This window comes from Euprymna scolopes, chromosome 2, assembly GCF_053919585.1.
Source record: "Euprymna scolopes isolate OS-2025 chromosome 2, ASM5391958v1, whole genome shotgun sequence".
NCBI lineage: Eukaryota > Metazoa > Mollusca > Cephalopoda > Sepiida > Sepiolidae > Euprymna > Euprymna scolopes.
The window spans coordinates 27,872,938-27,900,069 of NC_136483.1; the positions used below are offsets into that span (position 1 = coordinate 27,872,938).

General features: G+C 35.5%; 1 protein-coding gene across 1 annotated transcript in view; it reads left to right on the forward strand.

Moving 5' to 3' along the window:
• The first annotated feature begins 413 nt into the window (after window positions 1-413).
• The window catches only part of LOC145241448 (uncharacterized), a 33,978-nt gene continuing 7,259 nt past the window's right edge, over window positions 414-27,132 (forward strand). The window contains exons 1-3 of the mRNA XM_080104414.1: window positions 414-722; window positions 18,428-18,772; window positions 19,949-20,127. Of these exons, the coding sequence (XP_079960540.1) occupies window positions 18,436-18,772; window positions 19,949-20,127 (516 nt within the window). The 5' untranslated portion in view covers window positions 414-722; window positions 18,428-18,435. The remainder of the gene's footprint in view (window positions 723-18,427; window positions 18,773-19,948; window positions 20,128-27,132) is intronic.

Genomic DNA, 27,132 nt, shown 5'->3' on the forward strand with positions numbered 1-27,132 from the left:
CACTGGAATAAAGAGAGAGAGAGAGAGAGAGAGAGAGAGAGAGTCAGCGGAAAATCTCACAAACCTTATATTCGTTCATTCCACTGAAAATCTCACAAACCTTATATTCCTTCATTCAACTGAAAATATCACAAACCTTATTTTCGAGTGGCTTTTGACATTTGTGAACTATTAGTGTAAAAAATCCATGGTGTTACCGAAATAGAAATGCTAGCGAACTTAATGGATGACTGAAAGATTGATCAAGTTTATTTTATCTCTATATTTCGTACTAATGGGTCAACTAATAATTTATTCATGTACATAATGTTTCGAGTAATATTTATTTGTGATTTACATGTGAACCTCACCACAGGTGATTTAAAATGTTGCATTTACGATGTTTATTATTTATACTTGAGACAAAACAACTTTCGGTCGAAATCATCAATTTACAACACCAGTCTGTGGACTGATTTCATTAAAGTAATTATACTTTTTGTAGACGACGCATGTAGACCAACAGACAAGATCGGATAAATATAAAAAAAGGAAAGATCAAATACATAATATAAGATTGTTACGTTACTAAAATCAACCGTTTGATATTAGCCAGAGATAAATCACGCAACCCCGTCTCTTTATCTTTCTGTCTTTCTCTCTCTGAAAGATCACAGGACAGTAGAGGAGCAGTTCTCTGAAACGGTTATCAGGAATCACCTGTCCCCCAAGAACCCAAAAAGGTAAGTTACGCTAAAGTTATTTATATGCATGGAATGAATGGTAGCGCATTTATTACCAATTCTTCATATTTTGCCTAAATCAATATAATATGACGCATGCTTTTTCTTTTTCTTTTATTAAACTTAAACAAAACACATTGTCACTGAAACATAAAGGACTAGTACCATTAGGACTTATAGGGAATATACTAAGCGAGGCGTTGTGAAGTAAGATTTTTTTTCAACATTAGCTTGGAATTTCTGCACGCTGTTACAGTTAAGTATTTTGTGCCTTTACCAAGTGTGTCCGTTCAATTTTGATCCAACCCATATAAACCGTAAATGGATACTAGGGACCAAATGGAGAGATCGAATTAGCAACTAAGAAGTCAGAGATCGCCGTAACCAGCAGGTCATATCGTCTAGGCTGGCTCAGACATACCTTAAGATTGGCTTCAGTGAGAAGTGCTAACTAAGTGCCCCAAGGGACCTTCAGTGGAAAAAAGAGGAAGACCAATTATGTACTAGAAACAGACAATTGGTGAGATTTGATTGCAATGAGAAGAACTTGAAGGAACGCTGTGAATCTTGCCTCGAAAACGATGGCACACTTTGATTGCCTCATGCGTCACAAAACGTGGGAGCCTTTAAGTTTAAATTTGTATAAAACTGAATATTTTATTTAAGAAAATCTAAAAAAGAAGTTTACTCACGGAATACTTTCTTATCGAGATAATATTTGTGGGGTAGAAAGACGAAAGTTAAATAATATTCCAGATTATTATGCAAAAAGTATAGAGTGCCATTCCCTAGTCTCCAGAGGAGGCAAAGCGGAAAAGCAAATAGAGAGGTAGAAAATCAATTTAGATTTACTCCGCCGTCTGAAATTAATTTGGAAAGAAGTTCTTCACACCTTAATAAAAAAGTAAACGATTTATGTTTTTTTAAATTTAGCTCATCAGAAATGATAATACTAATTATTATATATATATATATATAAAATTAAATTACTGAATCAGATGTATGTCAGCGTCCGCTCGAGTTTGCTCGGAACTGACGTCAACCTCCGGATTATGCCGAGCGTTGCCGAAAAAAAATGTTAACAACAATACGAAACAGAAAAATAGCAAAATAAATAAATGGAAATCGTAGAAATAAAAAGAAGACAACAACTTCCCGTAATTTTGTTTTATTAATAAGTTTTTTTTTTTTTTTTTAAATTTAATAACAAACATATTTTTATGCTGGCGGGGGGGGGACAGAAGATTTTTTTCAAAGCAAATTATGTATATGTTTTATATATTGTTTTCAAGTATTTTTTTTCAAAATGTTTTCTTTTTAAAGAGAATTCACAGAAAAGGTTTTGTTGTAACTATTGTAACACATTTTTCTTTTAAGTATGCAATGTTTTTTTTTGTTTTCAAACAAAATATAAAAGAAGTTTTAAAAAAGATGGTTCAAGGAATTATTTCTTTTTTCAAGTATTTTTTAAAAGTATTTTTTCCAAAAAAGTTGCAAGAATGTAATTTACTTTTTTAATTATTTTTTTAAATTTGTTTCTGTGGGGAGTGGGTAAACAACTGTATATTTCTTGTTTTTTTTTTCTTTTATTATTTGTTCATGTGTTGAGGAGGAAACAGAGAAGGCCAGGCTATTTCCTTAGAAATATATTCTGTCAACTGTTGAGTAGGAAACGATGGAAAAGTGGGCTTAAAAGAGATGGCGGAAATGGAAAGAATCCCCCCCTCCCCAAACTGGGTAACTTTCGCCGATGCGGTTTAATATGAAGACAAACGGACTATTTTCGAATTTTTGTTGCCACATAAATTCGAAAACAAAGAGATGATCGATATTCTATTACTGTTATAGACTATTATCGCTAATGGATCCGAAGCTGACCACCGTTTGTATGCTGTTCAATAACAAATAAAAATCGAAGAATCGATCGCACTCTTTCAAAGATTTTACTTATGAGATATAGGTGTATTGAGTATGAGGCCTAATGTCATTCGTGGTAATTGGATGACGATTTTTTCAATAAAAAAAAGAAAAAGAGATACAAATTCAAATTTAGACTACGATAATACTCATGAAAATTGATATTTGAACTCGTTTAAGGAATGAGTGCTACGTAGACGGTGAGACCGTGCCGCAATTATTCGTAATAATGGTGGAAGTGTGTCAGAATCCGGTTATTTAAGATAGATGTTTAACAAAAAATTGTGCGTATTAGAAATTAAAACGACAATGCTAGAGTCCCCTGGGGAGCAGCCCCACGATATTTTGTTATTCAATTTTAATATGAACTTGCACATTTTAATACGTTTCATATAATACTAATGTACACCGCCATCAAAAATTACAGAAATAATATGCTTCATCAGTGCTAGTGCTTACACTCGCTGGATAAATAACTAAAGCATTTATATAAAATCATAGACTTATGTCAATGATTTAATTTTTTTCATCTAGAAATTATTGTTATCATTTCTGAATCAAAACAATTTTTTATTTATATTTGATTAATCAGCCTCGTTCTATCAACCATGACTGTGTAAAAGTTCTAAGCACTTCGCATTTGTATTTCGAGCGTCACTCTCACCGAGGATTGAAACTTCAACCTCCGAAAGATTGTAACTCACAATTTAATTTTACTGAGTATTTTATCCACTATATCCGTGGATCAAATGTTTACCAGCCCCTTTCGCATATCCAGATAGTTGTTGCTCGAAAAGAGCGAGTTTTTTTTAAATGAACAACGTTTTCTAAGTTTAAGGAAGCATACTCTTTTGTGCCATTGACACTGTTCAAAACTGTTAAAACTAATACTATCTATAAACCGTGCATAGTATGTATCTTTAGATAGGCTCCATACTACTCGTATTATTTCGTTACTAGTGCAGAGAGCGATCCGGACGTAAATAATAGCATTATTATTTTAAAAGCCATTCTTAACATGGGGAGGGGAGGATGTTTTGTGCCTATTCTATACTGTAACCTTACAATTAATAAAAAAAAATATATCATAAAACTTTAATTAAACTTGGAAATACGATTTAAAAAAATAGCGCGGATCACTCTCTGCACTAGCACCATTATTTCTATTGATTAAACGTTAGATATGTATATACATTTATATATTTGCATACACATGCTTCACTCCTAAACTAATTAACTGATCATTATGAATTTTGGAATATAGTGCTTTTTGTAAGGGTAATTAGTGGTTATATATATTCAGTTTATTAGGTTGGTGCAAAAATAATGAATTTTGACGTTCAACTATATACAAAAACGACATTATTTTTGCACCAACCTAATAATTTAGTTTCGGCAAAGAAGGTAAAACATAAGTGAAAACCCTATAGCGGAATTGCGATGCGATTCTGACGAACACTAAAACCAAAGTGGCTCAAACTAGTTACCCTCTTTCTTTCTCTAATTCGTTTCGATGCGCTTTCTTCGTAACTTCCTAAAGCTAGTAAGTTTTAACATGAAGGTGCTAACTAAACATCTTTTCAACCAAATCAAAATCGTTCTGAACCCCAAGAAGTAACACGTTCATGCGAAACTAGTCAGTGCGAACTTAAAAATTCCCATAAAATCTCGTCATAAAAAAATCAGTTTTCGCCAGCTTTCACCAGTCGCATTTGAAAGACACAAGAACGTAAGCTCTTCATCACCCCTCCTCCGGCTGAGGAGGCAAATCGCAAAAGGGCAATGACTTACATATTAGCATCTTTCATTGTGCGCACACATGCTTACATACTAATGAGTCAAGCGAACAGAAACGAACTACTATTCACAGCTATACAGCACTTACAAGAACAAGGTAAACACACTATATACACATTAAGGACAAGGTTAAGACGTAAATTCACACTATAAATATTTTGACATAGACATTCTTAAGCCTTGTGATTATTACTGAACTCTTTTCTTTTTTACTAAACACGTCTTTGTACTATGAATATTTACTAACATGAAAATAATTTTTATATTCTGATTTCTTGTATAAAATGCTCTGCTATAAATTTTCCATATATATCTTTCATTTTTTTATTTGGCTAAAACAATCATTTTTATACCCAATTTATATTAAATGTCGGTGAATTCTTGGTCAACCACAAAACGCTATCGTTGTCCAAAATGGCCTTTACTGAAACTAGGAACAACAAACTATATTCCCTAAATTTCAGTTACTTTGGAGTATTTAAAAGGTCTTTTAGAGACAATATCCCATTTGAAAATTAAAATATTTCAAATTGCATTAAATTTGATCCTTAGTCATTGAAGACTAATGTTTCATATAGGGGTTTCATTAAAAGAGAGAGTCTTAGAGAGAGATGCTTAGAAAGAGTCTTATTAGAGTGTTTGTCTTGAGAGAGAGTCTTATTATATGGCTTGTTGTATCTTAGAGAGAGTGTTTAAGAGGAATGTTGAAAGACTCAGAGAGATTGTTCGTGTTATGATCCTTATATATTAAATGTTCATTCCTTAGATGTGTAGAAGAAAGCTCTTAGAATGATGAGATAGTGTTCACTGTTCAGACATTGTGCAGACATGAGATGTGTATGTCACGACATTTTATAACACAGACATATAATAACAATTCAATTTACCTTTTTGTAGAATCATAAGACAAGACGACGTTTTACAAAAACATATGATGGTTTTGTTTCTTCACACGACCGGCCGTGATTTTCATCATCAAGAATTCAAAGCTTCACATATTAAGTTTAAAAGTGATCGTCTCGCTTCTAGACGTTCGAATTCCAAACTCCAGACTCTCTGAGTTTCTCCCAGTTTCTGTCTTCTTTTACTCTAAATTTTTTTCTCTCTCCCTAGAACTTTCTATTTTCCGTGACATCATACACATGTTAAAACATGTGCCTTCTGTCACGTGTTCTGGACATGCGTGTCCAAAACTTTTCCTTTTTCTACAAAAGGAATTTTAACCTATACCCAGTAACCTATTTTTCCAATATGTTAAAAACATTATCTTATAGATGCATTCTTTCAATTAAAATTTCATAACAAACTTGACAGTGCACATTCTTTTCTTGAAATATTTTATCTCTATTCTAAACAATCGTTTGTTTTACATTCCTTTTTTTTAATTCTCACACGTAATCTATTTTTAAACCTACATTACGAGGTTCGAATTTCGTCTATTGCTATTTCATTTTCATTTTAACTAATCTCTCTATTTTTATACTTACATGAAAAGGGGACAGCCCTTATCATGTAACACTAACTGAATTTTAATGTAATTAATTTTAGACATTTTCGAGAATCAAAATCATGTGCAGGATTCTAACCATACGGTTTTGTTTCATTATGTCTTCATTTTAATCTTTGTAAGGAGACAAATAGGTGCAAAACTGTTCTCAATTAAGGTTTTCCATCCTGGGACGGATATTTAAAAATTTTTTTTTAATCTTTCTGTATAATTTTTTTAAATTTTTTTTTTATTACATTTTCACCCCAAACAAGGCACATTGCCACTTTGGTGTAGGGGGCTACTATCAGGGGAAACATCTACTGGGGTACTATGTAGGGATTAGGGCAGCGAGATGTTGGTTCACGTTGCACTTGAACTTATGCATGTCAGTACAGTTGGGGAAGCAGTGACCCGGAATGGAATTCCAAAGTCTAGCAGTTCTGGGGAAGAAACTACTGGAGTAGAAGGATCTTTTACATCTAGGGATCTCTACAGTGTGGGGGTGGGATTTTGCAGCTTGTCGGGTCTGTCGAGGGTGTTCACGTCGTGGGGGCACAAGTGCTTGCAGTTCTTCAGAGCATTCACCATTATAGTACTTGTAGAACAGGCAGAGGGATGCAACGTTTCGACGATGGGACAGAGGCTGAAGTTTTGATGCCAGTTTAGGGCCTATCAGATTTGCGACTCTCTTTTGAACCCTGTCAAGGAGCGAGAGACTAGTAGCCGATGCACCGGCCCAAATATGACAGCAATACTCCATACATGGGCGAATAGTGGCCTTATAGAGGTACAGGATACTTTCGGGTGTTAAAAGTTTTCTAGCACGGTAGAGAGAGCCCACCTTCCTTGCAGCGGCCCTGGCAATGCCCTCGATGTAACTGTTCCAACTCATGTTTCCAGTGAACGTTAGGCCAAGGAGCTTGAGAGACGTACTCTCAGATAAAGAGTCGTTGGCCATTGCTATAGATGGTAGAGAAGGTTTCTTGTAATTATTGAATGAAACCAGTTTTGTCTTGGTGGCATTGAACGTTACCATCCATTTTTGTCCCCATTCCACTACTGATTGGAGGTCATCCTCTAGTGTTTCTGCCATTACTTTAGATATATGTTCGTTTGTTTTCCTGTCGTGCCTGCTATAGAGTGTGGTGTCATCAGCATATATCCCCATCTCAGAGGCAATCTTGTCGGGGAGGTCATTTATGAATATCAGGAACAGCAGAGGTCCCAGGATAGATCCTTGGGGCACTCCCGCATTTATATTATATTGTTTAGATGTACGACCGTCGAGGACAACCTGGATTTTTCTCTTATCTAAGAAGGATTTAATTACGTTAAGTATTCTACCAGTGATACCGTAAGATCTAATCTTCCTGCGGAGACCCTCATGCCATACCCTGTCAAAAGCCTTAGATATATCTAGAGCTACCGCTCTTCCCTCTCCCGCTTTGTCCTATGAATGGTATATGCGTTCAGAGATTACAGTGAGGATGTCTGCTGTGGAACGGGCTTGTCTAAATCCATATTGACGGTCGGTCAGAAGTTTAGCATCTGTAAGGTGTTGGACTAGAGCATGGTTAATTAAGGTCTCAAATATTTTGGCAAAAAGTGGGAGGAGGCTAATAGGGCGATAATTTAATGGGTCAGTTCTTTCGCCAGAATTCTTGAATACTGGTACTACAGAAGCAGTTTTCCAACAGCTCGGAAAGCAAGATTCATTAAGGCATTTGTGGTAGAGTTTGGAGAGAACTGGAGCTACTTCGGCTGAGCACTTTTTTAATAGCACAGCTGGGATGAAGTCGGGTCCACATGCTTTGGAAGTGTCAAGGTTTTTTATGATAGCATGCACCTGAGCAGGGGTGATTTTCAGGTCGTCTAGCGTGGCGTCTGTCCGCATAGGAAATTGAGGTAGGGGGTGGTTTAGAGGGTCCAGTGTGGAGTTTGAGGCAAACCGACTGGCAAGCATGTTAGCCTTCTCGGTTGCTGAGCAAAGAACCTCGTGATTGTTGGTTAGTGGGGGAATTGTTGATTGCCCATTATTTACTACACTGTTGTAGATTTTCCAGAAGTCACGAGTTCCTAGTTTTTGTTCTTCGATGCGTTTTTTCGTGGTTTCCGTAAATTCCCTCTTAGCTGTCGCTATTTCTTTCTTAACGTTACTTCTAGCTTCTATGTACTTCTGTCTGTTTGAACTGGACTTATGTCGATTAAACCTGCGGAATGCACGCTGCCTTTGAGAAATGGCAGTTGCGCAAGTCGAAGTAAACCATTGGGGAGAGTGGGGCTTGCTATAGAATTTCCGCATGGGAACATGCGCTTCGATTGCAGTTTTGAACCATTCAGTGGTCTCGGTTGCACACTGTTCAGCAGGAAGAGAAAAAATATTTCCCCATGGGGCGTCTCTGATAAGATCTCTGATAGCTTCCCAGTCAGCCTTTTTATAATATCTCATTGTTTTGAGCACTGGCTCTTCAGTTTTGGGTCTAGAGTTTAGGGCGATTTCAACCATTATCACCGCATGATCAGCGTTCCCAAGTGGGCTGTCGGCTTTCGTTACACAATCATCAGGAACTGTGGTCAAAAACAGATCTAGAAGTGATGCGTGTTGTTCTTCCTGATCAGGGAAGCGGGTTGGAAAAGTAACAATTTGCGCTAGGGAGTGAGATACAGAGAAGCTATGAGTTGCGCTGCCTGCTGCATCTGTGTAAGTAGAGAATCCAAGCCAGTTTTTGTGATGGACATTAAAGTCGCCAAATGCATGTACTTGGGCGCTAGTGTCGAAGGAGAGTGCTGTGTCTATGCTGTCAGATACTTTGTTTATTATGGTGCAGTCTTGGGTCGAGGGAGAGCGGTAGAGAAAGTAAAAGTAGCTAATGTTGTGTTGCATGATTAGTCTAAAGCACATAAAGGCTTGATCATCCGTTTCTAGGTTTGTTTCTCTAGTCAAGGGAAGGGTATTACGAATGTAAACTCCAAGTCCGTGCATATGTCTGTCAGAGTCCTTACGGCAGAGTGGGAGATATCCAGGCATGTTAAAGTAGTTAGAGGGGATGGAGGAGTGTAGGTTAGTCTCACTTAGTGCTAAGATATCCGGGGTATTTGTTAGGAGAAATGCTTCAACATCAGCTAAATTAGTTCTAAGCCCACGGATATTTGTGAATGCAAGCCTCAAGGGAGGAGGCAAGTTGGATTTGTTTGACCCTAAGCCTGGTTTAAGCTTATTTTTAGATTGTACTGTCATCATGTTTTTTTTAACGAGTTTCAGTTGGGTTAGGGGAAGCCGAACAGGAGGTTATGCAGAATATCACACATGCATCACAAGTAGACCATCAGCTGACCCTCCATCAACTAGGACTGTGGCCTCAGGAAAGCCCACCGGGGATGAGTGTAGGGTCCCTTTCCATGCGCGCCATGGCACTGCAAACATCCCGATATTATTCAACTGTTGATGGAGCAGCCGCTCTAAGCGCTACCAAAGAGTTAGGGCCCCTGTACTACCAGTCGGAAACAGCAGCCAGTAACTGTCAATCCGGTACCCTCAACCCATCGGAGGAAGGTCAACCCAATGTAGTTGCTCAGGCATATGTGGTACTCAAGCATTCTCAAGTACCCAGCTTTAGGGGTGGGGTGTGTCGGGAGTGGGGAAACGGCGTTCATTGCCCTAGACAAGAAACAAGATCTACCACTGGGTGTTTCTGTCGAATCACTGTGATAGTATCTCTGCGCCTGATTAATAGGCAAAGAAGGAGTATGGAAGCCGGGCGATAGGCAGGACCTATCTACTCCTTAAGCATTTTAGGTTTGCAGACCGGTAATTTGATTGAGTCACCAGCTCTAGGAAGGTTGTCATCCAAGACTGAAGAGGCCTCCCTCCTCTTTGGTTTGGTTTCAGAGTTTTCATTCTCCTAGACGGATGATCTGGAAAGATCTACTGGGTCCGTCACCACTGAGAGGGTTTGCTCCGCGCCTGGGTACTAATCCAGGTATTTCTGCGACCCCGCGTGGTTAGTTAATATTATTGGGTTAGTTTGTAGAGGTTAAATTAGATTTAGAGAGGCATTTTCAAATTAATAATGCCTTAAAGTGACCAGTGTTTTCTTCAGGGAAATACGAGAAACGGTTTCCTTATCTGTGTTTTTTTCTGTTCGAAATATCGACAGTTGACATAAATAAACATGAAAATATTACGAGAGATACGTAGGTGCTCTGTTTGCGTGTATTTTATTTAAGATTCACAAACTATTTCAGAACAGACAGATCGGTTTAATGAGAAAAAGAGATTACAAACTTTTCATATATTTTTGAACGAATAATTTATACGCCTTTGGACAATATGAAACGCCTTGCATGCAATTGTGATGGATGTCTTTTATGGGATTGGGAGAACACTAGCTGGCGAGTTACCAACTTCGCTGTGAATTGGGGTTATAGAGAATATGTTGGTCACATGTTGAACAGCTGGCTAATAAAAAGGTGAATAAATTCATTTAAAATATCCATAAAAGCAAGTCATTGGATCTGACTGAAAAGACGTGATGATTCTTGTATGGGGGAATGAAAATCTAAAATAAGAAGTTTACTCACGGAATACTTTCTTATCGAGATAATATTTGTGGGGTAGAAAGACAAAAGTTAAGCGTTCAACTCTATAATAAAGATCAATACATATATATATATATATATATATATATATATATATATATATATATATATATATATATATATATATATATATATATATATAATTCCAGGCTATTATGCAAAAAGTATAGAGTGCCATTCCCTAGTCTCCAGAGGAGGCAAAGCGGAAAAGCAAATAGAGAGGTAGAAAATCAACTTAGATTTACTCCGCCGTCTGAAATTAATTTGGAAAGAAGTTCTTCACACCTTAATAAAAAAGTAAACGATTTATGTTTTTTTTTTTAATTTAGGTCATCAGAAATGATAATAATAATTATTATATATATATATATATATATATATATATATATATATATATATATATATATATATATATATATAAAATTAAATTACTTACATAAGGCTATGATTTTATATAAGTATCGGTACTAATGCATATTAAGAATCAGAGGTATCTCAGCGTCCGCTCGAGTTTGCCCGGAACTGACGTCAACCTCCGGATTATTCTGAGCGTTGCCGAAAAAAAAATGTTAACAACAATACGAGACAGAAAAATAGTAAAATACATAAATAGAAATCGTAGAAATAAAAAGAAGACAACAACTTCCCGTAATTTTGTTTTATTAATAAGTTTTTTTTTTTTTAAATTTAATAACAAACATATTTTTATGCTGGCGGGGGGGGGCAGAAGATTTTTTTCAAAGCAAATTATGTATTTATTTTATATATTGTTTTCAAGTATTTTTTTCAAAATGTTTTCTTTTTAAAGAGAATTCACAGAAAAGGTTTTGTTGTAAATATTGTAACACATTTTTTTTTTTAAGTATGCAATGTTTTTTTTGTTTTCAAACAAAATATAAAAGAAGTTTTAAAAAAGATGGTTCAAGGAATTATTTCTTTTTTCAAGTATTTTTTAAAAGTATTTTTTCCAAAAAAGTTGCAAGAATGTAATTTACTTTTTGAATTATTTTTTTAATTTGTTTCTGTGGGGAGTGGGTGAAAAACAGTATATTTATTGTTTTTTTTTTCTTTTATTATTTGTTCGTGTGTTGAGGAGGAAACAGAGAAGGCCAGGCTATTTCCTTAGAAATATATTCTGTCAACTGTTGAGTAGGAAACGATTGAAAAGTGGGCTTAAAAGAGATGGCGGAAATGGAAAGAATCCCCCCCTCCCCAAACTGGGTAACTTTCGCCGATGCGGTTTAATATGAAGACAAACGGACTATTTTCGAATTTTTGTTGCCACATAAATTCGAAAACAAAGAGATGATCGATATTCTATTACTGTTATAGACTATTATCGCTAATGGATCCGAAGCTGACCACCGTTTGTATGCTGTTCAATAACAAATAAAAATCGAAGAATCGATCGCACTCTTTCAAAGATTTTACTTATGAGATATAGGTGTATTGAGTATGAGGCCTAATGTCATTCGTGGTAATTGGATGACGATTTTTTCAATAAAAAAAAGAAAAAGAGATACAAATTCAAATTTAGACTACGATAATACTCATGAAAATTGATATTTGAACTCGTTTAAGGAATGAGTGCCACGTAGACGGTGTCGTCGGCAAATGTACCCATCTCAGAGACAATTTTATCAGGTAAGTCATTTATGAATATCAGAAATAATAAAAGTCCAAGGATCGATCTCTATATCAATTTTTTTTTGGACGTACACTCATTGAGGACAACCTAGATTCTTCTATCATTTAAGAAGGATCTAATTATGCTAAGCATTCGTCCAGTAATAACATAGGATTTTATTATCATGAGAAGACCATCGTGCCATACCCTGTCAAAAGCCTTAGATATATCTAGGGATACTTCCTCCACTCCCCTGCCTTATCCAGTGCTTGGTATAAACGTTCATAGATTACAGTTAGAATATCTGCAGTAGAATAGGCTTGCCTAAATCCATATTGGTGGTCTGACAGAAATTTAGCAACTGTAAGGTGGTGGACTAGAGCTTGATTAATTAAGGACTCAAATATTTTGGCAAAAAGTGGGAGGAGACTAATTGGGCGATTATTTAATGGGCCAGTTTTTTTCGCCGGAGTTTTTGTAAATTGGTACCACAGAAGCAGTTTTCCAGCAGCCAGGAAAGCAAATTCGTTAAGGCATTTGTTAAAGAGTTTAGAGAGATCAGGAGCAACCTCAGTGGAGAATGTTTTTAATAGCATAGCCGGGATGAGATCAGGTCCACATGTTTTTGAGGGGTCTAGTTTTTTATAATATCATGTACTTCGGAAGGCGTGATCTTCAGATCATCTAGCGTGGTTTCTATCCGCAGCGGAAAATCAGGGAGGGAATGGCTTGCTAGGTCCAAGGTAGAGTTTGAGGCAAACTGACGGGCAAGCATGTTAGCTTTCTCAGTTGCTGTGCAAACAACGTCATGATTGTTGGATATTGGGGGTATTGTCGATTGCCCATTATTACACTATTGTAGATTTTCCAGAAATCATGAGTTCCTAATTTCTGCGCTTCAATGCGTTTCCTGGTGATGTCAGTATACTCACTGTTAGCGGTTGTTACTTCTTTCTTATAATTATTTCTAGTTTCTATATATTTTTTCTGTTTGTACAGGACTTATGCCGGATAAAACTATGGTATGGATGTTGCCTCTGAGCAATGGCAGCTGCGCATGCATTTTCACTCGTTCCCTATTCTGCTTCCAACAGGGTCGTCCACACACCTGTTCACTAGCGTGTTTCTCTCTAAATCATTAGTTTGATCTCTGCTATCACGCCAGCAAAGCAAACCAAATCACTCGTCGTTCACGTAAGCTAAAACCTTGTTTACTTAACATAACCAAATTTCAATCTACTTTAAAATTCCTAAATTGACTTTGTCTATTGTATTTCTGAGTTAAATTCCTGACTAAACATTCCAAGCTGCAAATACACATTTTCCAAAATCTAATTAAACCAGGTTACCCGCCGTTGTCCGATTAATATCTAACAGGTGTACATTAAATCTAAAACAGAGCGCATTCTTTCTTGAGGACTCTAACTATCTGTTGGTTGAACTTCTATCTTGTATTAAGTTAGTGTTTTTGTAACGGAATTTATTTTTAAATAGCAGGACCTGTTAACCGGCGTTGCCCGGTAAGAGCCCGACAGATCCAGAACAGAATCGTTAAAGGACCCCCCCCCCTCGAAAACAAATTAAACTACGGTTGTTGTTGGTGGCCACTGACGTCGCTGGAAAATGGCGGGCACTAGCGCCCGTGGCCCAAATGAAATAATCTGGTTTCCACTGTTGACCCTTGTTTTCCCATGGCAGTTAGTGAAAGCCACTGTCTGTGATCATCAGCACTGTTGGTTACTGGTGATTAGTGTTGGTTTGGGGCGATAACCTGCAGGTACTGGCTGTTGATTATAAAGAAAGCATTTAATAACTCTTTAGATTAAGCGAAAACGGAAGTAGATACTTGCCTTCTACCGATAACAGTATCTTTCAAGTCATCGATCGTTTTTCTTCTTGATATACTGCAGGCATATTTTTTTTCTAAAAGTAGCTCTAGCACATTTTCTAAATAATAAAATACTCCACAGAAAATAAAAGTGGTAAGAAAACAAATATATAATGAATAAATGTTTCCATAGCCAATAAAATGTACATTGAAACCTACCTGCATAATATTTTTGTTTTAACTTATTTGAATGCGTTTAATCAGTTCTAAAAAGAAAGTGTCGACATGATACATCAAAGCTTTGAAACCTAGGTAATCGGTCAAGAATATAAATTAAACAGGAATAAAAAATGACAAAAAACAAACAAAAAACAAAACAAAAACAAAACAAAACAAATATAGCATCATTAAAGTCTTGATAATCGCCCAAAAACCGAAAATTAAATATTGGTACTCGTAAAAAAATCTTTTAGGACCGTTTTGGGGTGGAGGGTAGTGGCGTGTCGGTATTTTGTGCGTATTTACAGTCCCAAACCAATGCTGTGTTTACATTTTGAAAGTGTTCCGTCTGAGCAAGGAAAGAGCAATATGTGTTTGATTACATTTTATGTTAGTTCCGTGTGCGCAAGGAAAGAGTTAACAATGTGTGTTAAAAATGCCAATAATTCTGAGTCCTTTTGTTAGAACTCACCGTAGCAAAATTTTAAGTGTCCCAGTATTTAATTTTAATAATTTTGAGCGATTATCAAGTCTTCAAAGAAGCGGTATATGTTTTATTTTAGAAGAATTTCATCATGTGTAGAAGTTGATTAAATTTTATGTTTGTGCGATTATCGAGTGGTAAAAAACGTTATGTACATATATTTTTTTTACTGTTAACATGCTCAATTATTAAAAATAAGTTGCCAGCATTTATGAAACATTAGGATAATTTTAAGGTTAAATTTTAATAGTTAAATTTCTGTTTTTGAGCTATTATTATGTTTGTATTTATTTTTTAGTACTATTGCGCCATGTAGAGAAGGATATGTTTATTTGACAACATCTGTATTTTACAGCATATGTTAATTTGTTAGGTGAAATATCCAATAGTTGCAAAACACTATCCTTCTCCTCAGGTTTGTAATGGGTTTCTAAATAATCACATGATTATTTAAGTGCACTTCAGTAAATGCATATGTCCCAAAAGAATATAATAAATTTCCAAAATGGAAAAGCATGAATATATAAAAATAAGAGAACATTATTCACCTAACTGCGGCATATATATTTGTGCAAACATTGTTCTCCGCTTTTAGGTGATCAGAATGAGAAAAGAAAGTTTTATCCTAATAAATTAATTAGAGTACTTCTGCAGTTTAAATCTCGTTTTCCTATAAGTCTCGCTCGACAACGCCCGGCGAACGACGAAAACTGCCGGATTATACCGAGTGAGAAAAAAGAAACGCGTACGAGCACATGGACCAAAATTGGAGGAAGAAAAAAAAAAGAAGGAAAGAGGGTATTTTTTCAACCTAGAGTAGTATAAACGCCCCAACTTCTCGATGTTAAGAACAGCTTTCGCAATAAACACCCCCAACCTCGAAAGCCGTGGTTAACATGGGGAGGTTAGGGTGTTTATTCCGAAAGCCGTTCTTAACAAGGAGAGGTACGGGTGTTTATACTACGCTGGATTAGGGCGTAAAAATACCCTTTGAAAGGTTGTTTAAAAGTATTAGGCAAAACAGTAGATTATCATTTATTTTAAGGGTTAAACGACGCTGGGTTACGTCGTAAAAATGCCAAGCTAACCTTTCATACATAAACTAAACAAATATATATATGTGTGTCCCCTAATTCAAAGAAACAAAGCTTTTATAAGTTAAAAAAACAAACGAAAAATAAAGCACACATAGAGAGAAAAAGACAGTTGCCAATAAAAAATAAAAAACAGTAAAATTTATGAATTTATTGCGATAGGTTGTATGTTTTGACAGACATAAAGAAAGAAAGAAGAATGTAAACTATACATTTACTACTAGATGCTACACGTATGTTTGTTGATGTTTTAGTATTAGTAGAGAAGCTAAACAGTCACTAGTTACGTAAAAGGGGTGGAACATTTGTTCGCTGTTGTTATATGTTTGAAATTAATTGTCTATTAACTGAAATTGTTGCCATGCAAATCAATATTTGCCGTAGCGACGCCATATTGCAATGTTCTGAAGTGTTCGTTTAGAATGATCTAATTCTGGAATAAAAAAATTAACCGGCAACCAATCAGAGGCAGCGGACTTTCCCGAGGGAGAGTTTATTATTTTTTTTATTCTATTACAAGAAGTTAATCGTATGTCTGTGTATGTATGAGCCATTTATGGTCAGTGTAAATGTAGGATCTGTGAAACGTGTAGACTTCCTCCCGGTTGTGGTAGGACTAAATATTTAGAGGAGAATACAGGTACTCATTTCATTAATGATGTTTCGATTGTTATGCTATTGCTTCTAGGATGTAATGTAGTATTTTATTATCACAATTGAATGTGTCTGCAAAGGTGTTAGAAAGTTATATAAGATAGTGGCTATTAGCCTACCTGCATTGAGTTCGTATGTGGCATCTGTTGTTGTAAACTTACAATACTTTGATTCAGAGGGGAATTTCTGCAGTTATTTTAATATATATGAAGATGAAATATGTTTTAAGAGAAAATATTTTTGTAAGAAAATGCAATATTTTGCAAGGCGTTGTGTTTGAAGGCTAGGACAATGCAGTCTTGTAGGCAAAAGGGCAAAAAAGAATAATGACAATATCCAAAGATTCCAATAAATCTTAATTATAAATTATTTATTTACCAAAATAATGTGTCGAACCCAGGCTGGTATCGTGGTGTTATGCTCTTTGAGTTTTCTAGATATACCTCATCTTCCGAAAGAACTAAAATGTTACGAATATATACAACTACTCGTGGAGGCATATGGAAGTAGCAGAACCGCAGTAAAGTAGATTCACAGAAGCTTTTAAATTATTTTTGAAATGTAAGTCGCCACTTATGTTTGTTATTATTAAATGATTGTTATTACATTTACCAGTACTAACTTTATTATTATTATTATTATTATTATTATTATTATTATTATTATTATTATTATTATTATGTATTTACTATGAGGTATACTTCGAAAATTCAAATAACATAACATCCCGATATTTATGGATTAAAGATTCCCACACAGAAAGATTCCCGAGTTCGACAAGATACACCGGAAATAATATGCTTCATCAGTGGTCATACTCGCTAGATATAGCACTAAATTATTTATATAAAATTATAGGCTTACATCAGTAATTTAATTTTTTAAATAGAAATTACTGTTATCATTTATATAAAATTATAGGCTTACGTCAGTAATTTAATTTTTTAAATAGAAATTACTGTTATCATTTATATAAAATTATAGGCTTACGTCAGTAATTTAATTTTTTAAATAGAAATTACTGTTATCATTTCTGATGACCTAAAGAAACAAATTCTGAAACATTCTTATATGTTCTATTGAATATTTCAAATTGGGGGAAAAAAACTCGAGTAACTTCTTAATTAGTCATATGAAAACTTATTTATCGTAGAATGCAATTTAATTATACCAACATTTGCAATCGAAAAACAACTGATTTTATTTAAAATATATATGTCTAATCAATTTTAATTAATGGCCAAAATTGATAATTACAAAATTAACGTTAAAGAATGTTAAGAACACATAGAATTGCGATTGGATTTAATTACGTCTGTATTGAGAAAGTTTTGTTTGGATAAAGGAGAAACTAAAATCGATTAGTTATCGTCAGCAAGTGTCTAGTTGACGTAGATTATAACAAACGTTTGTTGTCACAAATTAGTAGGCAGCCATCAACATGCAAGACTATTATGACCAGAAAGACTAATGTAACCCCTCCCCCCCAAAAAAAAATCCGTAAATCTTTGGTTCAAAATAAATACAAAAATTGACTGATGAATGCGCCTACGAGGAAACATTAACTAATACTATAAGACATAGAATGCGAAATCAATGCCAATAGCATTACTTTAAAAGGCTTAATTCAAAATTTATCAGTCGATAGAATGCACCTGAATCAACCAATCACTCACTCACTCACTCACCTAATCAATTAATCACGCAGATCGGATTTTCTCGATTCGTTTTCTTATACGAACTTTGCCAGACATCGCTGTCGGCAGATTCTCTAGATGTTAATAATAGTTTTTTTACAAGTTTGTTTATGTAGATTTGATCAGTTTTACCAATTGATCATCTGTCGTGTAATAGATTCCATAGGTTTCGCCAAGGGAGATAATCCGTGCAGAAAAAGGATGCCAGAGCTTGTGAGTGACCTCCTTCTATTAAAGAAACATGTAACTAATCTAAATAACTAATCATCCAATTATTTAATTATTGTGTTTTCTTTGCAGGTTGGACAATGATGAAGATTTTGAAAAATTTACTCATCTTAAACGCCTTTTATATTCTACTACAATGTTACTGCTATACGAATGCCGACTGTTATAGAAGACAATACAAACAATTGTCAGGAGGATTTAATGTAATCATTAAAACTGGCTTTACTCCTGTATTTAACAAGATGAAAGTAGCAGATAAATACATGTGCAGTCGATGGTGTGCGACCGAACGATTCTGCCATGTCTGGCGATTCGATAATAATGAATTCTGTCAAATTTTCCATTCCATGAAAGACATCATTACAGTTTCAGCGTCATTACCAGGAACAATGCAGACATATTACATAACTGATGAAGGTAAGATATCGTTTCTGACATTTTGAAGTCATTTTATGCCTACACCCATCAATTTAGAATTTATTAATAACTAGCATGGTTATCCTCCGTTGCCTGAGAGTAAGAACTGCAAAACAATACATTTTTAGATGATGCTTCATAATTTGGATATTCATTGTTTTGCAGACTGTTATTCTCATCTAGAATCGAAACCTGTTAAACGTATAAATGTATAAAATAAAATACGCATCAAGTGCGCTTTAAAGCCAAATACAACGTAATATTAGGAAAATAAACAAATATTTTATTTGTTTGAAATTTATCACAAATATATTTCAGAGGTATCCCCCATCTTCAGTGCGTTGTTTCTTTTCTTATATATATATATATATATATATATATATATATATATATATATATATATATATATATATATATATAGCTACCACATTATTGTCATATATATATATATATATATATATATATATATATATATATAGTAAGTTATAAAATATATATGGCGATTAAGCTGCACTGAATATTTCGCTTTTCATCCCCTTTAGGACTCTTCAGGCTTATGCGCATAAACCTGAAGAGTCCTAGAGTGGATGAAACGCGGAACTTATTAACTAGCTCTACATACGTATTGAGCACTTTTGAAGTAAATACTTAAAGTTTACGCATAAATTTATATTTTCGTATATTAATTTTATGTGAGTAAATTAAGTAGTTATATATATATATATATATAAATTGAAGGATACTTCCCCGTAAGGAAGCACTTGAAAATAAACAAGCTAATTTATATATATATATATATATATATATATATATATATATATATATATATATATATATATATATATATATATTGAATTTAAACAAGCTAATTTATATATATATATATATATATATATATATAAATTAGCTTGTTTATTTTGAAATACTTCCTTAAGGAGAAGCATTTTTGAATTTTTTAATCAGCGATCTAACTGGAACTGGCGTGTAAACATTTTTATTTCGCACACACATACACACATACAGTGGGCGCGCGCGAGAGAGAGATAGGATAGAGGCACAATCAGAAACTGGTAGTTTCTAATCTTACGTTTTCAGTCAATCTGATTGATTCTTGTATGCTTATTCTGCATCGCTGACTCATCTCTCTTTATCTCTCTATATATGAATATGCTGTAGATGACCAATGGTTTAAGGTGTATTTTGTGAAGAGTGGGAGTGGATTCGCTGTTTTGCCATCTTTCTTAGGAGAAGGACCGTACGAGAGCTGGGGTCCAGCGACCTGTACCCGTACATATTGTCCGGACCTCTTTCGGAGCTTTCTAATCGATGTCTGGAGTGATCTCCCATTACAAAAGGTAAGTAAACTATTCTATCTAATTGGATCTTCGTCTCACAGAACCAATTGTAATATTAATTTTATTTACTTTTTAAACGTTATTAAAACTATTACTGACATAATCCGAATTCTTTCACTTCGAAGAATGCTAGGTTCATCGGATGTTAATCGGCAAAAAGCCATGTTTGTTATTCTTATGATTTACAAATGTCTGTGAGAATGTTTGGATTCTAAATGCCTCAAAATTGATCCATTAGTTTCTTTACAAATTGTACATTGGACAGAAAACAGACAGAAACTAAAATGGTTATAAATGGAATTTGTAACTGATAAAGATGTTATGGTCACATCCCGGCCGCAAAAGTCCAAAATGTAGCCCAACGAGTCGCTGGGGTCGAATTCTGATCAAGCGGTACTCAAATGTATCCCGAAGAAGACTTCAAGGAATGCTCACCGGTACTTAAGTGCAGTTCTAGGTGGTTCCGATTTCGGAACACCCAAGAAAGTTCAGCAGTTTGGTCCTGATCGCCTGTGTGATAATAGGGTTTGATGCCCGGTTCCGGTTAGTCCTTTTTTACAAGTAGTCCGCAAAGTAGAAAAAAAAAAGGAAGGAAAACAATACAAAGTCTCTAGGGAAATAGGTGTGCGCTACATGGTGTTTCTTTTAGATCTGCAGGCTACAACCTGTTCTCGTGGCTAGGGTAAGTGACCCTTTCCGCTTGCTGCATCTTGTAAAAAAATAATTCAAGTGGACGGTTCAGCTTGATACTTACGTTATAAACCACGTAGACAATAAATAAAAACTCCAATCGTCAGTTCTAGTTTTTACAAGAATTACATTGTCAAATGTTTTAGTGTTATGCAGTGAAATTAAATCCCAGAACGCAATATTTACAAAAATGTAACAGTTATTTAAAATAAAAGGAAACATTTATTTCCGACGAACGATTCTCTTTCATTCTCTCTCTCTTTCTTTTGTTTTATATTCCCGTCGGCTGGTGGTCAATGAGAGTGGGGGTAAGTGGCTGGCGTGGGGAGGGTGTGTTTGCAGCTGGGAGCTAGTTCAGACTCTGCCAAACTTTGCTCGTGCCTGCCTTTTTATAGTCAAGGAGCGAGGAAGAGCGGACGAGGTTTGAAGTCCCATTCAGCCAATCAGCCTCTGAATTATCAGAATAGAATTCACCCGGATTGGCCAATTTCGTAAAATTACTCATGCATATTAATTAAATAACTTTCCAAAGGCTTCTCACGTTGACCTTGGAGATTGACCCTCGGGCCAAGAACTGTTTCCCAAGTTTAGCCAAAACCACTTTATTACTATTCTATCTTAATCAAAACTATCTTCACAAATCTTATTATGATCAATCTCAAATCCGTCAACGAAGCCATTTTTATTTGTTCTGGGTTGCCTCATCGTCCAAATAAATGGTATCAGCAAGACAATCGAGAATAGCCCGGGATTTTTCACATAATAAATGCTCTTACTCAACTCAGTTATTAAGTGGTTGCGTCTCAAATTAAAAAAAACAAAACTAAAACTAGTTTTTGTTCAATATACACTAACTGTAAAAATAAATAGTCATTTATTTTAATCAGGTAAGACTTGTTCACCGCAGGATGAATTGAAACTCCAAATTTGAAAAAAATACACTTATTGTAAATGTCTAAATGTACATTCAAATTTATGAGACATTAGTTTCTTATTTGATTCGAGTCATTTTTGAAAGGTGGAGGTCAAAGGAGATAAATGGGCAAGCATTTAAAGTTTTGCTAATATCTAATTATCCATCCCTTTTCTTTAAATATACCAAACGTATATTTGATCATAGATTTATTATTTAAGTACAAATGATCACATGAATAATCTAGTTTTCTTCATTTTATACAGGATTAAATATTATATACGTGCACCTTGTACAATTTTTTTTTTACATGGGGGTCACCACTTATCAAGGCCCGAAGGCCACTCAGGGATAAGGGTTATTGCGTGTACAGTAATCAATGAGATAGTATTGTAGTAATCATTAGTAGTGGGGGTTTTGATAGAGTGTCTTACTTAAGGCGGCAGTTTGTCAGGTGTTTGTTTATGTTGGACTTGAAGACGTCCAAATTGTAGTCAGGTGGGAAACAGGCAAGCGGCAGAGAGTTCCACTAGCGTGCAATTTTAAGAAAGAAGCTTTGCTCATGGAATCTACGTTTGGATTTAGGCACAGATAAAGAGTGGGGAAAATTATTGGCAGTAGTTTCAGCCAGACGGGTGTTTCTCGTAAAAATTGGCGAGGGGGGACGAGGGATTGGAGCTCAGACGAAATGAAACTAAGAAAACTCCGGATTTCAATCTCTGCATTGCTTAAAATGATCTCTAGGAGACACGAGTATGCACTTTTTACAAATTAGTATCTGCACACCATAACTAAACAATTTTGATTTGTGTTTGCTTATATTATGAAATCGTGGTGATCTTGTTCTGTGTGTACATTTTCTAATGTTATAAAAAAAAACAATACACGTAATTCTTTTATCTTTAAGATTTTCATTATTTCAACATTTCAACATTTCAACGTTTAATTGAATACATTGGAAAGTTTGAATGTGTCATCGATCCTCATATACCATAGAATTGCAATCTATTTATTAAAAAATGACTTGTTTTATTTACTAGATTTCTTTCCAAAATTCTATCCCATGCAATTGTGACAAACAATGGGAAATGTAACGAGTTATTGATAAAATGAACTAAAATGTACGCGGTGTCTTCAAAAAGTTTCCAGCCTTTTTTCTTCGTATAGACAGTTTTATTGATAATACACACATGAAACTCTAGTCCCCTTTGAAGTAATCTCCTCTGGCTGCAATGAACTTGTACCGTTCTAACTTCTGGAAGGTCTCATGGAAGTCCTTTTGTGTGAGTGTGCCAATGACTTTCGTCACAGCCTCTTTCATCTCCTCAATTCTCTCATAACGATAGCCTCTCAGGTTTTCCTCCATCTTAGAGAATAACTAAAAGTCACAGGGAGCAAGGTCTGGACTATAGGGAGGGTGAGGAACTGTATTAATGCCTATCTTTATCAAATAGTCTATGACGAGGATGGACTTGTGGACTTGTATATTTGCACAAATCTTCGCAAAAATTTTCCGCATCTTCAATTCCTTACAAATAATTGTGTGTACAGTTCCACACTGACATCAAACTGTGCACTTATTATCTCTGACGACATACAACGGTCCTTATCCACGAAATTCTTTATTTAGCCAATTAACTTTGGTATTCTGACTTCATTACTTTTCGCACACCTCTCATCATCCCTTACAGAATCCCTGCCTTCCTTGAATCTCTTATGCCACTCAAAATCTGATTGCCATTCAAGCAAGATTGTCCAAAAGCCGCCTGAAGCATTTCATACGTTTTTGTGGAATGTTTTCCAAGTTTAAAGCAGAATATTATTGCATATTGTTCTTCTAAAGTGTCCTCACGTTTAGACTTCATTTTTGAAATTCACCAATTGTGACAATCAGACTTTAGAAAGGCGTATTCCAATTCCCGCTGTACTGTTCATTTGAACCTGAAATCATAAAACTTGGTCAGTCATTTCCTAAGATGTATAGTAATAATATACTGAATTTTTAAAAGCCTAGAATTTTACATGTTTGTATGAAAAAGTCTGGAAACTTATTGAATGCAACTCGTATTTTACAATTCTATAAACTAAAACAATTATTTTATGATGCCATTACTAGGCATGTACTTCATTATTAGGGATATGACAACAGCATATTCTTTTCATTGTTTTAACTCTCGAGTATATATCCGACACAGTTAGACAGTTAATCAACCGAGAAACACATAACTATATAAAAGCATATAAGATATCAACGGATACATACTTGAGGGTCAAAACAATGAAAAGAATATGCTGTTGTCCTAGCCCTATTTATAATTTCAAGAGCAAACATATTTTAAAATAGATTAAATTAAAATAATATTTTACAATACAATTTATAATATTTAGTTTATGATTACCAAGACAAAAAACAAACTAAACATTATTTAAAATCTACGTAATTATCTCATTAATTAAGTATTTACTTTACAAACTAATGGAGGAAAAAATGCTTTACAAATTTATTTACAAACATTTCATTTGCTGATGATTAAGAAATTAAACATTTAAAATCGTATTTATAAAAATATTTTTCAATCCGTAGACAATGCGTGCCGAGGCGAATGTAATAGCGGCGGACGCAGAAATTACACACACGTGCGCTACTGGCCTGAAAGTGAGGTCTGTACTTATTTGCATAAGCGTAGGCATCCGAGCCATAAAACACGACGAACTGAGTGTCGAGAGTCTTGGTTTCTAAATCAGATAGATATCCGCGTGTCGTTGGTTTCGGTGTCGAATGTTGTTGTAGAAGAAGTAAAGAGGAAGAAGTAGAAGACAACGAAACAAAGATCCAACACTAGCTATTTTGGCGTTATGACTGACGGAAGGTTCGACCTCAAACTCTCCCATTCCACTACAAACAGGATGTCTGTAGTGAAATGGAGACATAAATGACGGAAACATTCAATGCTGCCAAGACTAAGCTTCTTTCCTTTAATAATTACAAGAAATTTTCTCAACTACTGATAGCTATGACTAATGATACACTACTTAAAAGCTCTTCGTTCAAATTCCTCGGCTTAATGTTCACAGGAAACATAAATTAGAATATATACATTGAGAGCATTACCAACACTGCTTCGAAGGTGAGCTCTCTCTACCGTGCTGGAGGGTCACTTACACCTGAGAGTGTTCTGTACCTTTACTAGGCCACCATTCGTCCATATATAAAGTATTGTTGCCACATTTGGGCTGGTGCATCTGCTACCAGTCTTTCACTCTCAGACAAGAGTTAAAAAAGAATCACCAACCTGATAGGACTCGCTCTGTTAACCAAACTCCAACCCCTGTATCATCGACGAAATGTTGCATCCTTGTACGTATTTAACAAGTATTTTAATGGAAGGTGCTCCGGTGAACTACGTCATTGTGCCCCTCGACGTAAATACTCCCGACAAACCCGAAAGGCAGCAAAATACCATCATACACAGCAGAAATCAGTAGATGCCTGAAGGCCTTCTACTCTAATAGTTTCTTCCCTCGAACTGATAGACTTTGGATTTTCCTTCCGAGTTCCTGTTTTCCTGACTGTACTGACATGCAGAAGTTGAAATGTAATGTTAGCAGAATCTTGCTGCTCAACTCCTACATATTATCTCCCAAATAGTAGCCCCCTACATCCAATTCGCACGGTGCTTTGTTTAGAGTACAAAAAAACAAAAAACAAAAACAAACAAAAAAATCCCAAACAAACAAACAAACAACAAAAGAATATAACGGAGCAACGTCTATTGCAAACTAGTTGGAAAGAGTAGACCTGATTTGCCAACTCTCGAGAGTTGAGAGGGTCAAGCAAGTAATCCATTTGCAACTAGCCGGAGAGGCCTTCCACGTTACCAGCAACTGTCAGATGTAGATAAGACCTATATGACACGCGTAAAAGATGCGCTCCATAGCGCCTTTGTGCTTGACTCATGCGAGGCATATAAGTAATTTTTGAGACGCATCTTATGATTGGACGAGTCAGTAGATGAGTTCTATCCGGGTTTGACCAAACTCTCCAGCCTGTTCGCCGATATGTACTCACAAAAACTGAAAGACTGGCATAAGTAAGGGTCCGACGTGTTAGACTTGAGAAAAGTCTGCCTTCAGGTGCATGTGCACCGTTCTTTATGGCCGCTTCATATGTTGAAGGGGCAGAAATCCTACCTGACTAGGATATGATTTTTGCTTAACGTAGCCCCATCCATTATGCAGGCGACTGTGAAGGCTGTTCTATCTAAGGATGCAACAGTTTGACAGGCGATGTCGGCATACATAGACGATAGCAAAGATGTGGAGCAGCTTGAAAACGGCGCACAAATGCGTGAATTGAAACTCTGAGGAGAGCATAGTACTTTGAAATGGAGGCGTGGAAGTATAATTCTGGATATCATAGACGTTGTGATACAATAAAGCGATACAATAGGGTTTACATAAGAGTAGTGAACATCCAGGTACCAGACATACCATTTTTATTTGGGAAACTGATCCGTTATCTACCAGTGTGAGGGTGGCTTCAAGCAGCAACAGGAATCATAAAGCAAAGGATCAACTCTGTGACCCGAGGATGGGATGATACCAAATAGTCCAGGAAATAATTACAAAGGTGACGAAGAGCAATCTTTCACAGGACCCATGATGTGTGAACGGACAGAACGTGGACGCAGGGGTAGACGCAAGTTCCCTGGCAACTGGCGTGCTCCTGGAATGCAATGATTTTATATTCGAAAATGCGGGTTAGCTGCGACTTACGAACGACGCCTAGTATATTAACTTGCCCTAACTCGATGCGGCATTAAAAGACATCAATCTGGCGTCACAATATAAGTGAAAAGTTATACACTTAAGAACAGATTAAATAAGTGTATATTACTGGCTAGTGGACATGCTCACCGGAAAGACCAAGCTACATACAAAGGCCGCCAACGAAATGATGCTCCAGCAATGATTGGAAACGATAAAGTCGCTGATAAAAGAGTATGGACTGTCCATATCTGTTACATTAGTCCCGTCGTACCAGAACTTGCCGGACACCCTGTCTCGGTACCATAAAAGTGGTTCAAGAGGATGAAATCCGCGACTGAGTCTATATTGCTGACGTGCCACGACTAGAGATGACAAGTAGACAGATTATGGAAGTACACCCTGTGTATCACTTTATTGTGGGTCAATATTTTTAAATTTTGAAGTTGCTATGAAACGTAAAGAAGTGAAATTTGGTACACTGGAAGAGCATAATAAGATACCTTATTTCCCTGATTTTTATGGAATTTGAACAGATAGTTTGAAAGTTATACTTATTTTTTCCATTTTTGGTAATTTTAAGCGTGTATCACTTTATTGCAAGTGTCTAAAAATGTATATTTTCAGTAAAAAAA